This window comes from Mesoplodon mirus (assembly GCF_964341445.2).
Source record: "Mesoplodon mirus genome assembly, chromosome: 14".
NCBI classification, from domain to species: domain Eukaryota; kingdom Metazoa; phylum Chordata; class Mammalia; order Artiodactyla; family Ziphiidae; genus Mesoplodon; species Mesoplodon mirus.
In genome coordinates, this window is record NC_138990.1 from 86,152,305 (window position 1) to 86,167,280 (window position 14,976).

Here is a 14,976-nt window from a genome sequence, read left to right on the forward strand (position 1 = left end):
AGAACAGTATGGAGGTTCCTTAAAAAACTAAAAGTAGAACTACCATTATGACCAAGCAATCCCACTCCTGGGCATATACCTGAGAAAACCATAATTCAAAAAGAGTCATGTACCACAATATTCACTGCAGCATTATTTACAATAGCCAGGACATGGAAGCAATTTAAGTGTCCATCGACAGATGAATGGATAAAGAAGATGTGGAGATATGTACAATGGAATATTACTCAGCCATAAAAAGAAACGAAATTGAGTTATTTGTAGTGAGGTGGATGGACCTATCATTCAGAGTGAAGTAAGTCAGGAAGAGAAAAACAAATATCATATGCTAACACATATATATGGAATCTAAAATTTAAAAAAAATGGTTCTGATGAACCTAGGGGCAGGACGGGAATAAAGTAGCAGATGTAGAGAACGGACTTGAGGACCCAGGGAGGGAGAAGGGTAAGCTGGCACGAAGTGAGAGAGTAGTATTTACATATATACACTACCAAATGTAAAATAGATAGCTCTTGGGAAGCAGCTATATAGCACAGGGAGATCAGATGGGTGCTCTGTGACCACCTAGCAGGGTGGGATAGGGAGGTTGAGAGGGAGACACAAGAGGGAGGGGATATGGGGATATATGTGTACACATAGCTGATTCACTTTGTTTTACAGCAGAAACGAACACAACATTGTAAAGCAGTTATAATCCAATAAAGATGTTAAAAAAATAGTTTGAATTTAGAGACTGAGCTTTGGACACAAATTCCATCACCTATAAAATTACCCAAAACATCAGCTTTTTAACTTTAGAGATAAAAAAACACCCACCAAAATAAGCAATTCCTCACCTTCTTCCTTTCAACATGTTTCTCCTTCAGAGGAGGACAAAATTTTTAATATTTAAATTTAAAAATTTAAATTGTCTACATTAAATCACTCTTCTTCATGAGTGGGAAGGTGGCTAGTGGCAAGGTTGTCGTGATAGGGAAGTCAGAAAAGTAACAGAGTTAATTTGGGGAACTGAAAATTTTCTATTTTAAAATGAGCATTACCTATAGGGAACACATTCTATCTATCAAAAGAAATCCTAATAATAAGGAGGAATCGTGTCATGTTATAGAAATAAAAAACAGTGGCAGTCAAAGAGAAAATTGTCGTGTTTTGCAGGATATTGGCAGTTAAAAAAAAAATAAAGAGGCAGCTTCACTGGGTACAGTAGTAATTTCCCATGACTTTTTAAAGATCTGTCAACACAGAAGATCACCATGAATTACATCAATTGGCTGTCAGTCACTTTTGAAATGTTTCATTGCTGAGCATAGAATAGACTATTAAAACACTCTAGGATTACAGTAGATACCATGTCATTTTCAAAGGGAATATTGTCTGTTAATGAGGTCTAAGTGATCTCTACTCCTGAATGACAGCTAACCAAAATCCTTAAAACGGCATTTACAAATGTGAAGCCAGTTGCTTTGGGGGTAATTTTGAACTTAAGGGTGAAATGAAGCAATTTCAAGTATCAACTTCCATCAGAGTTTGAGCTCCTTTGATATTTTTAGCCCCTACTTCCCCCTCTCTTACAAAAATATATCACTGTAGCCATCCAAACTGTCCTTATTGTTTCAAGGACATGGAACTAACAATGTATTAAGATATTGGTTATATATATAAATTGGAGTTCTGTGAAACCTGTCCAGACGAAAAGAAAACACTATAAAGCAAACAAACACCTCTCACAGCTAAATGATAGAAGTCACTTAGGCTAAAAACCATTAAGAAGCAGAAATTTTTTCTGTCTTTCCTTCCTAGTATCAGAGAGAATCTAATAAGGAAGGCACAGACTAGACTGTGGAAGTCACTTCTTTTCCAACCCTGCTCCAATTACTGCAGCAGAGCCTGAACCATGATCACAGAAGATATTCATATTTTTGACCAACTCCGGGGAAAAAAAAGGCTCCATCTTCTTCAATAGTTCAAAACTAAGCCCTAAATTCCACGAATTTAGGTGTCCATTCCCAATTATAAATTACTTCTGTGGTATACAAATCTACTTGTAATTAGGATCAATATTATCTTGTTTCCCAAATCAGAGAATTTAGTACATTGAAGCTCCAAATGGACTAATCCAAACCAAGAAAATGACTCCTCTCCACACCATCAATGCCTCTCAAATAGTGATTTGCAGGAAGATGAAGAACTAAATAACAGCCTTGGTTCTCATTCACAAAAATAAGCTATCCATAAGACTTCAAGGAATTTTATCTCCATTTCACCCCAGCAAGGGTATAAAAAGCTGTGTCAGCTACTCATTTTATACCCTCTCCAAGGCAAATACATAAACTGCTAAAATACTTGGAACTCCTGGTTTCAAATTCAAAGGTCTAGTACAGAGCTTATATTTGAAAAGACTTATGTATAAAATGTTTTAACATAATATTAGCAATATCACTGTTGTTAACAACTGGGGATGAAAACAAATGGTATGTGGGAGATAAATAACACAGGACAGAGCCATATGGTCATCAATCCAGACTATAATAAAAACAAAGGATGAATACAAATCATTGGTCATTTATTCAGGTCTTCTGGGGCATTATTATAATCATAAAAATATAAGTATTCAATATGGTATCACTACCAGGACCTCTAAATTTCTTTAACTTTACCCTAAGAACCTACCTACCTACTTTCTTTTTTTTTCTTTCTTCTCTCTTTCATTAATTAATAACTCCTATGTGCCATGGAACTGGGATAGAGCTGTCCACAGTTATACACAAGACAAAGTCCCTGGCTTCATGGATATTACAGTAAACACATACACATATAAACATATAGTATGATGGCAGGTGGTAATAAGCACTGGAAATAGAAGGGAGGATAAAGAGTTACCTGGGGATGTTAGATCTGAGCTATTTTGAGATAGGGTGGTCAAGGAGGGCTCCTTAAGGAAATAACATTTGAGTAGGGACTTAAGTGAAGGTATACTGCTATCATCTGTAATAAATAAATTCTTTTAAATCTAATTTATATTTTAAGACTTTCTATCAATACATGCTTCACAAAGAAACAGTATCCTTTGATTCATCATAAACCTTCCAAAGTTAACTAGTTCTCTGATATTCTGAGATTAATAAACTAGTGGTTTATTTCCTTTCTCTCCATGATATCATTTTTAAATTAGTTTAGTGAAAAAGCAAAGGTTTAGAAAAAAAGAAATCTTATTTTAAAACTTACTACAAATCTTTTTTTAAAATTATAGTTGATATACAATGTTGTATTTGTTTCAGGTGTACAGCAAAGTGATTAAGTTATACATACTTATATATATTTTTTCAGATTCTTTTCCCATATATTGATAGGTTATTACAGAGTATTGAGTAGAGTTCCCTGGGCTATATAGCAGGTCCTTGTTGATTATCTATTCTATATATAGTAGTGGTCCCATCTCCTCCCCCTCAACTTTCCCCTCTGGTAACCATAAGTTTCTAAGTCTGTGAGTCTGTTTCTATTTTGTAAGTAAGTTCATTTGTATCATTTTCTAGATTCCACATATAAGTGATATATGATGTTTGCCTTTGTCTGACTTCCTTCACTTAGTATGATAATCACTAGGTCCATCCTTGTTGCTGCAAATGGCATTATTTCATTCTTTTTATGGCTGAGTAATATTCCGTTGTATAAATATACCACATCTTCTTTATCCATTCATCTGTTGATGGATATCTAGTTTGCTTCCATGTCTGGGCTATTGTAAATAATGCTGCTATAAACACTGGGGTGCACATATCTTTTCAAAGTATGGTTTTCTCTGGATGTATGTCCAGGAGTGGGATTGCAGGATCATATGGTAGCTCTATTTTTAGTTTTTTAAGGAACCTCCATACTGTTCTCCATAGTGCTGTAGCAATTTATATTCCCACCAATGGTGTAGGAGGGTTCCTTTTTCTCCACACTCTCTCCAGAATTGATTAACTGTAGACTTTTTGATCTTATTTTAAAAAGAAAATGTATTTCAAAATTTATCTCCAATCTCAGTTGCAAACTACTTACTGAGTGGCCTTAAGCAAAATTACTGTCTTTCATCACCTTAAAATTGAAATAATAACATCAATGTCATATCAAGGAAATAATAAATATATTATAAATAATTAAATATAAATACTAATATAAAGAATAAAGTATCGAGTGTAAAATATACCAAATTCATGGGAGCTATTATTGATATGGACTTACTACTTATTATAGATCCAGCTATAAGTGGCTTATATGGCTTAAGAAAATATACAACCATGCTGGCTAGTCTCACTTTAATTTATATCCACTAGCCAAAGTGGGCACTTAATGCTAGGAATTAACCACATCATCGGTCATGAAATAATTCTCTTTTCCATACACCCAGAGATACCGTCTCTTCTCCAGAGATACTTTAAACCCAACATTTATCTCCACTTTTAGCTGAAGACCTTTCTTTCACTGGGAAAACTGAGCATTTGGAGAGTGCCACCATAACATATACACAACCACCACCATCTGCATCCACATACTCTTGATTCTCATCTGTTACCAGAGGTGAACTTTACACTACCTAAAACCAATCTCTTTAATTGTGCATGAGATTCTAAACTCTCTCTCCTACTTAAGCACAGTACTCCAGAGATTTCCCACTTTCTCCTACATCATCAGCTTTTTGCCTTCTATTGCATCATTCTCATCATAAATAACATGCTTCTCCTATTAAACTTCTCCTATTAAAAAAAAAGCTTTTAATTAACCAACCTCGCCTGCCAGCTACGACCTCATTTCCTTACTTAACCTCTGTAACAAAATTCCCTGAAAGAGTTGTCTTATATACAGTCTCCAATTCCTCTCTCCCCATTCTTTAAAATTTTTAATATAAATAAATGCTTTATTTAAAATAGTTTTATATTTACAAAATAGTTGCAAACAGTTCCCAAACAAACTACACCCAGTTCCCCCTACTATTTACATCTTACATTACTATGGTATGCTTGCCATAACTAAGGAACCAACATCAGTACGTAACTACTAACTGAACAACACACTTTATTCAGGTGTCACTAGTTTTCCCCTGATGTTCTTAACTGTTTTCAGGAGCCCATCTAAGATATCACATTACATTTATTCATCCTATCTCCTTAGCTTCCTCTGGTCTGTGACAGTTTCTCATACTTTGCTTGTTTATGATGACCATGAAGTTTTGAGGAGTACTGGTTAGGTATTTTGTAGAATGTCCTTCAATTTGGGTTTGTTTAAAGTTTTTCTCATGGTTAGACTAAGGTCATGGGTTTGCAAGGAAGACCACAGAGGTGAAATGCCTTCTCATCACATCATATCAAAGGTACATGCCATCAACACAACTTATCACTGATGAGGTTAACCTTGATCACCTGACTGAAATAGTGTTTGTCAGGTTTCTTCACTGTAAAGTAACTTTTTCCCTCCTTCCACACTCTGCTTTTGGTAAATAAGTCACTAAGAACAACATACACACGAGGGGTGGGAAGCTAAGCTCCAACCCTGGAAGGGGTAATATCCATGTAAATTATTTGAAATTCTTCTGTGTAGGACTCATTCTCTTTTAAACCTACTCCATCAGGAGTTTCCTACCATCATTCTATTAAAAATGCTCTTATCAAGGTCACCATCTTACTCCAAGTTGCTAAGTCTAATGGTAATTCTTAATCTTCAGTTTACTTGATGTACCCCAATATGTAGCATAATTGTCTACTCCTTCCTTCTTGATATACTTTCTTCACTGGGCTTCCAGGACACCATACTCTCGTGTTTCTGTTTTTATTTTTTGTTGTTGTTGTTGCTGTTTCTTACTTCTCTAGTAGCTCCTTCCCAACTCCATTCCAGGTTCCTCTTTTCCCCTGATTTCTTAATATGATAGAGCCCAAGGGTTCAATTCTTTAAAAAAAAAAAAAAATTTATTTATTTTTGGCTGCATTGGGTCTTAGTTGCAGCATGCAGGATCTTTCATTGCGTCACGCAGGCTTCTCTCTAGTTGTGGCGTGCGGGCTCCAGAGCACGTGGGCTCATTGGTTGAGGTGTGCAGGCTCTCTAGTGTGGTATGCGGGCTCAGTTGCCCTGCAGCATGTGGGATCTTAGTTCCACGACCACAGGAATCAAACCCACGTCCCCTGCATTGGAAGGCAGATTCTTAACCACTGGACCACCAGGGAAGTCCCCCAAGGGTTCAATTCTTTACCCTTTCTCCACCTTTATAAATTCCCTTAGCAATATTATCCAGTTAGGTGGTTATAAATATAATTTTTATGCTCCCAACTTTTTATCTCCCAGCCGAACTGCCTTCTCAAACTCTAAACCCATATATACAACTGTTAGCTCAGTATCTCAAACTGTGTGTCTAATAAACACTACAAATTGAATATGTCCAAAACCAAATTCCCAATCTTCCTCCACCCCAAATTTAGCTCTAATTGAAGTTTTTGCCATCATAGCACATGGTATATGCAGCCTTCTAGTTGATCAGATTAAAAAAATTGGGGGGTTATCTTCAATTCCTCATTTTCTTGCTTCCTTTACTTTTAACCATCAGGAAACTATGCTGGCTCTACAGTCCAAATAGGACCACTTGTCAACACCTCTATCACCCAAGTTTCCATCAAGTCTTGCTGGATTACTGTCATAGCTTCCTAACTGGTCTCCCTGTTTATACCCTACAGTTTATTCTCAATACCATTGTCGATGTGATCCTTTTTGAATATGTCAGATGATGCCACTAATCAAATGCTGACATGGCTCCCATTTCATACAAAATAAAAGTCAAACTCTTTATAATGGCCTACCATGAACCCCTGGTACCTCTCTGATCTAATCTACTGTTTCTCTTCCCCTTACTCACTCCATTCCAGCTACCCCAGCTTCCTTATTATTCCCTAAACTTGCCAATAACTTAACCACCTTCAGACCTTTGCTCTAGTTCTAACTTCTGTCAAAAATGCTCTTTTCCCTTCAATAATAACTTACTGTCAAGATGTTGCTCTTTTTAATAAGACCAACCTTGAACCTCCACCAGACTCCTGATTTCCTTAACCCAGGTTTTCTCTTTCTCCATAGCATTCACGACCTTTTATCATACTAGATGATTTACTTATTTATTTTCTGTACCATTTATTATCTGTTTTCTGCCACTAGAGTATAAGCAAGAATCTCTTTTGTTGATGTTCTTGTTTACTTATTTATTCTTTTTTTTTTTTTTTTTTTTTGGGGGGGTACGTGGGCCTCTCACCGTTGTGGCCTCTCCCGTTGTGGAGCACAGGCTCCGGATGCGCAGGCCCAGCGGCCATGGCCCACGGGCCCAGCCGCTCCACGGCATGCAGGATCCTCCCGGACCAGGGCACGAACCCGCGTCCCCTGCATCAGCAGGCGGACTCCCAACCACCGCGCCACCAGGGAAGCCCACTTATTTATTCTTAACACTTAGATCAGTACCTGTCACACAGTAGGCACTCAATAAATATTGTAAAGTTAATTAACAGGACATCTTGTTCTAATCTTCTGACTTCTCTTACTTGAAAAACTCAATTTCTATACTAGCCCTAACAACCACTGTTTACCTGCCCAGACCTCTTTCTTAGTAACAGGCAATATGCACTGAGTATTTGCAATGAACCAGGCACTATTCTAAGCACTTTACATGTTCATTTAATCTTCACAACAATCCTATGAAATACATGCTACTATTGTCCCCATTTTACACATAAAGCCAAGCAATCTGCCCAAGAACACATTTATTAAGGGGAGAACCAGAACTGGAACCTGGGCAGTATGCTTTAGAACATACACTCTTGACTGACCTTCTTCTCACAGACTTGGAAGAAGCAGCCCTAGAAAAACAGCTGTGTCTGCTGACTGAACTAGAGATCATCACTTAGGGTCTGAGAATACAAGGCATTCAAGTTACAGTAGGTGTAGAACTGAGAGGTAATGTAGAGTTGGCTTAACATGGGGAAGTAAAGAAGCCATGAGAAAAGCATGAAAGCCAGTATATAGAGAGAAAGAGATAAAAGAATAGAGCATATGGACAGAAAAAATAAGAGATAAGATACCATATAACCTCAAATCAAGACAGGCAGAAAGACATTAGCTTATACAAACTTTTAAATACTAAAATAATTGTTTATCTGGTAACCAGAAATAGGATTCTGTGAGTTTTGAGTGCTTATAATACTTTTATCATTTGAGCGGATATCTGCTCGCTGTTACAAAATCACCTCTAACTAGAACAATTTCCATGTTACTATGGACCTCCTGTAAAAATCTCTATTTTTGTTATGATAGAATAATTAAATCAATATGGAAAGTAGTACACTATAGTAAAAGTGAGTAAGTTTGGGGAAAAAAATAACCTGAACTTAGGTCTCATTTCTATAATTTTGCTAGCTTGGGCATTCTCCTTGAACTTTAATTACACCTTCTATAAAATGGGAATAATAACACATTCCCAGCCTGCTTCAAATGTTATTGTAATAAATAAGGTGATTATCTGTGAATGGACACTGAAGAATATAAATTGTTCCACAAACGCTGCCTATTACTGATGACGTTTCCAGATGTGAAATCACTTTAGTTACCTATAAAGAAGGATATAATGTCCTCCCTTTCATAAAAGGTGAATAATATAGTTAGTCAAAGATTTACTTGTTGGTGATGAAAAAAATCACTGGTTTTGTATGTGTCTATACAGGTACACACCACCATCATAGCCAAAATAAATAAACACGTGTGGATGTTCCTTCATTCATATGTAAAGATTTTGATAACAAAAGTATCTTTGCCGAAAAAGATCTAATGACTTAGGAATAACATTTAGCACTCACTGAACTTATGTCAAGAACTATGATACAGTACTTCTTGATAAGCTCCTACTGCTTCTTTCTATTGTTACTTGATCTGTACAGTGCCTTTGAAATGGACAATGGAGTCAGGAAAACTGAAGAACTGAGGAGTTAGGTCTTCTTTTAAGATGCTACAGTAAATCAATGGCATAGTCACAACTAAATTCCAGAGACTTCTGTGTCCAAAGCTGTTTCTATCACACCATGTTCCTGCTATGCTACTTGTTTAAAACAGATTTATTTTTGTACACCTGAAACTAACACAATATTATAAATCAATTATATTTCAATAAAAATAAATTAATTAAATAAAATGGCTTTTAAGAGATTGATAAATCAAATGGCCTAAGAAGAACTATATCAAGAGTTTTAATGTAGAGGTAGTTCACAAAATAAATTTTCTGTCCTACTAGGGATTCAGAAAAGGAGAACAGAATAATCTACAAAAGCATAAGGACCTCCAAATTTTCAATTCAACTTTGCTTTTCTGTAGCATTCCTGATTACAAAAGAAGTTAGCCTATTCTCAGACACATAATGGCAATGCCTAATATTTCCATACCAGGCAAGAGAAACGAAGCTCTGCAAAATGAGGGGATTGTCCATATAATGTCGAATGTAACTTTAAATTGTAAAAAAAAAAGTTGGTTATAAGTAGAATTCAATCACTGCCAATGTCTCACATTATAATACAGTATTTATAAATTATAATAACAGTGTTTTTAAATCTTAACACAGGGAAAGAAACAATCATTCCAAAATCAGAAATAGATGTTCACCTGGCTTCCAGCTGTACTTATCTATGGGTCAGTATCGTTAACCACTTACTGACGTTCATCCTTGATAATGTATATCTGAAAATGTCAATTTTTCCTAAACCAACTGACTTTGAAACAATACCACCTCTAAAAACAGATGACCAACAGCCCTTCCCTTCACCTGTGAAGAAAATTCCTCCAAGTTCTCTCACACTTGGCACTCTAACTTCCATAAAATGGGAGGTTGAGGCTCCCATACAAACCTGGGTTTCTAAGAGAAGGGAAATGTCGCATCTTTCTAAATTTTAGGACTTAGGCCAATGTGTCAAATCTTCAGTTTGCCAAGATACTGTTCTCAACCTATGTACAATAACCCTCCACCCTTTGTGAGATTGTGTAAGCTTCCACAGAAATGTAATGACTGCCTTTCTCTCACATTTCCTCAATCCCAAATCCCCAGACTTACATGCTAATAAAGAGTAATTTACCACTCATACATGTGATGTATCTCAAAAACAAAATCTAACACTAACCAGTGACTATGAATGCCAATATCCCTGGCATCAATGACTTATGTAGGCAAAATGTGATTTCATGCTGTATGTTGTATTTGAACTGCCATTATTTTAAATAGGACACTGATGTTGACTCTATTCTCCAACTAACAATTTTTTTATATAATCAATGGCAAATAATACAAATTTAACCCAACAACCTCAGAAAGGAAAACCAGTTAAACTAGAGAAGACAAAGAGAGAGAGAAAAAAAGTGACTTTTCCAGAAAATAATGGATTTCTCCAAGGCACTGAATGAAAAACACAAGGAATTTATTTTGCACTTTCACTGTGAGTCCATCAGAAAGAACATGATAGAGCACATAGAAAATTATAATTAATTCACACACAAGTCCCAGAGCTCTGTTCACAAATTGCCTTGGCTGCCTCCAATAAGAGCAGCTTTACCTCAGTAAGTCCAATATTCTTCCTTTTAATGACATTCTGCAGAGAGCTGCTCAGAGTCCTAGTTAGCAACAGGTTTGTAGATTTACGAATCATGTCATCAACTTCAGTTGAACTGAAAAGGAAATGTCAAGAGTCAATCATACCAGGTAGGAAAATTATTTTGCAAACAAACAAGGTGCCAGTGGTACTCATAGTAATAATAATAATAATGGCAACAAGAAATAACATTTATTGTATATCAGAAATTAGATTCCAAGTATTTTAATGTATCAAAATTCATTTAACCTTCATAATAACCATATGAATTAGTTTAGTATTATCTCTACTTTACGGTATTATCTCTACTTTACAGAATTAGCTTTAGTATTATCTCTACTTTACAGATGAGGAAATGAAGGTAAAGAGAAGTTAAGTAACTTGCTGAAGGTCACACAGTGAGTAGATAGCAAAAAAGGATTTTAATACAGGCAGTGTAGCTCTAAAGGCTACAGCATTTAAACACTATGCTATACTGCATCTCCGGACAGAGTTCTCTAACATGATTCTGCATTCTGAAACCATTATCTCTCCCATACATTCACGTTCCTTCGCAGTTAATATTTATAATTTTTCAACCTGATCTCTTTGTAGACTTTCTGCACAATTAGCTGTAAAGGTCCCTAAAAAAAAAAAAAGATATCTCTGCTCCTATGTCATCATCTTTCATATAATGTCTATTTAGCTCTCATTCCAAAATGAATGTTCCAAGCCAATAGTTACTGTTTTTGGACTTTTAAAAAATTGATTTACAAGATTTTATAACTTTCAAGTGTACAACATAATGAATCAAAAATTTTAAAGATTATACTCCATTTAAAGTTATAAAATATGGGCTATATTCCCTGTACTATATAATATATACTTGTAACTTATTTGTTTTATACATAGTAGTTTGTACTTCTTAATCCTCTACCTCTATCTTGCCCCTCCTCTCTCCCCTCTCCTCACTGGTAACCACTGACTTTGAAAATAAACCAGTAGTTTAATTCTGCATAAATGCTTTATAACCCTTACTATTACAAAAATGATCGATAATGACATTTCTATTCAGTAAAGGAAAATAAACATAATAAAATGATTCCAAAACTATCTTTATATGCAAAGTTTAAAAAAGAAAACAACAATCTTGCAACCAACAAATGAAATTCTATACCTATACATCCTTCATAAGCCCCTGAAAGCATCACCCAAGATGGCTTTCTATAAAAGATACCCTTTTGAGACAAATATTTCTTCAATAATAAAGTTAGTATGTAATGACACTTCTTTATCAAGAAATAAATGTAAATAAAGATTTGTGAGCAGTTCTTTTTCAATAATTTATTGCTTGTGAACAATGGTCAGAAATTTTATCTCATTGATTTCTCTTTCTACAGAATAAAATCAGAGGCTAGTATAGTTCAATTAAAAATCTTAAAATACTAAATATACAGGCTAGCTACATTGTCATGTTATGTGGAAGACAAAAATATTAGAAATAAATAAGACTACAGAATGCAAGGAATTCAGTTAGGAAATTCAGTTAGAAAAAAAGATACCTCAAAATATTTTTACAGGGTCCATGTAAGGATATATTTAATTGAACAATAACCTCTGGCCTATTGCTACCCTTTCAAAAACTATTACTGAATTTAAAGCTTCATTCCAAAAATATATAAGTTGCTGGGCATTGTGTTGATGGAATATTGAAATTACAGTGGTGAAGAAATATTCATGGTTCCTACATTCATATGTTAAACTCATAATTATATCATATCAATTGTAATATGAGTTATGAATAAGTACAGGTTGCTATAAAAGTGATTAACACAGGTGTCCAAAATAATCTGGTGCCCCTGATATTAATCACTCTCCTGGCATCTCTACTTATTACTTATTTCTATTATGCTTTACAAAGATCTAGTAGAAGTTCCATTCTTGGGTATGATGTAGAAGATCGAGAAAAACTGTCACTACCTTCAAAAGCACAAGAAAGCTAGATCTAAGCTAAAAGCTGTATATTCCTTTAATGTTAATGAAGTATAATGAACACAAAAAGTATATAACTGAATTAAATTGCATACTGGGATAAAGCTCTTGCAAGATAAGCAAAGAGTAGCAGCTACTTTCATATCTAAGGCCAACTGCCTAATCTGGGTACACAGAGATGAGGGGGTGAAATACTCATAGGCTGAGAGACTTTGGTGGGACAAAAAAAAATCATCCAACCCCTTAACAGTGTGGGCTGCTATTACAGATTGGAATCTTGGAAGAGCCCCCACCCCAAACAAAAATAAATGTACTGACCCAACAACTCTCCCCTATAAGAATTCTGTTCCATAAGAAATGGTGGGGGTAGTGCTAGAAATCAGAAAGAAGTCTTGCAAATTTTGTAAGGGACGTAGATTCCAAGGCTGTACTCGAATTCAATCCAAAGGAGAGTAAAAACTAACTAAAGCTGAAACCCAGCCCAACTCATATCCTGTTAAAATAAAAGATAAGCCCCTGGATAAAAGCTTTGGAATTTCAGAGTCTTAAAGACAAAAAGACTTCTACCATAGCATTTGTAGAATTGAAATCAGAAGTAATTTGAAACTAATAAAAACTGAGAACTGTGAACTCACATTTCAGTTCACTCAAGTAATGATGAAATCTGAATGATACATCAAGTAGCTAGGAATTGCAGAGGAGGAAGAAATGAGAAAAGAGACATATTTAAGGATAAATTGGCAACATCATCTCCAAACCTAATAAAAGATCTCAACCCACAGATCTCAGAAGTTTAGCAAAACCCCAACACAATTAATGCAAATAAAACCTCACACAGGAAAATCACAGTCAAATTGTAAAATGCAAAGACAAAGAGAAAACCTTAAAGGCAACCAGAGAAGAAAGGCAATACAGTTAGAGGAACAACAATAAGAATAATGGCTTATTTCTCTTCAGAAACAATGAAAGAAAACAGAGGAATAAAATCTTTAAAGTGTGGGGAAAGGGAGGACTGTCAGCCTAGAATTCTACATCTTAAAAAATATATTTTTGAAAACAGATGAAAAAAATATTTTTAGACAAACAAAAGCTAAGAAAATCTAAAACCAGCAGATATACACTATAAGAATAGCTAGAAGAAATTCTTCACACTGAAGGAAAATGATACCAAAGGGTAACACAGATCTGTAAGAAAGAAGGAGAAGGCCTGGAAATAGCAAACATGTGGATAAATATAATGAACTACTTTTCTTTCTTGAATTTTAAAATACTATCAAATGTTCAAACACAAACAATAACATATTTTAGTGTTTAAAAACAAGTGTATAAGTAAGTATATGCCAACAATATCAGAAAAGGAAGTGAAAAGATAAATTACACTATACTGCTGTAAGATCCTTAAATTACATGTAACTGTGATAACTTAAGGATACACACTGTAATTCCCAGAGCAAACACACAAACAGATAATAAATAAAACTAAAAGTTATATTTCAGTAAGCCAATACGGAAACTAAATCATAATACTAAGAAAACTTAATCAAGAAGCAGGAAGGAAAAAAGGAATAAAAAGAGCAAAAAAAAAATGAATGGAACAAATAGAAAAACAACAGCAAGATGAAAGGCTTAAATCCAAACAAATCACTAAATAGATTAATGTAATGGAATAAACATTCCAATTAGGCAGAATGAATAAAAAACCAATATCAAACTACTTGTTGATTCAAAATGACAAACATTTAAATACAAGGAACATGTCTAGATCTTACTGTCAAGATGCCACTCAGCACTAAAAAGAACTGAGCTCCTTGAAGAAATGAATAATATCGTGGTTAAGTTAGGAAATGTCCCCAAAGTGATAAGAACACATCAACAAGGCACAGGAGCCCACTTGAAGTGGCTCACACTAGCTACATCTGGGACAATTTGAGTATCAAAATGAATAAGGTCATTAAAGGAATAACCCAACTGAATCAAGTAAGAATCCATGAGTCTGATATGATAATAGGAAATGATAGGTAGGTAGGTAGCTAGCTAGCAAGCTATATAGATAGATAATGGGGAAGGACTCCTTAATATGGAATGCCAAGTAATACATATAAAAGGAATTAAAAAATCATAAATTAGTTAAAATCATATATTAATGATTATCAGAGAAAATAACTGATTTCAGGCAAGAAACACTAATGAATACTATAAGAGGGAAAGAAATGAAGGACATCTGGTAACTAACAAAATAAATATATGGTCTCAATGTATTTCAACACAAACATTACTTATTACAAAAGGAAAAATTATAATTATATGGAGAAAACAGACAACATCTTAAATAGTTAATCAAAATTAACATAAACCATAAGGGATTAAAATA

General features: G+C 34.8%; 1 protein-coding gene across 2 annotated transcripts in view; it reads right to left on the minus strand.

Moving 5' to 3' along the window:
* EXOC6B (exocyst complex component 6B) overlaps positions 1 to 14,976 on the minus strand; it is a 730,495-nt gene that overhangs the window by 321,508 nt on the left and 394,011 nt on the right. For both annotated transcript variants that reach the window (XM_082642964.1, XM_082642965.1), the window contains exon 16: positions 10,599 to 10,710. In XM_082642964.1, the coding sequence (XP_082499090.1) occupies positions 10,599 to 10,710 (112 nt within the window). The remainder of the gene's footprint in view (positions 1 to 10,598; positions 10,711 to 14,976) is intronic.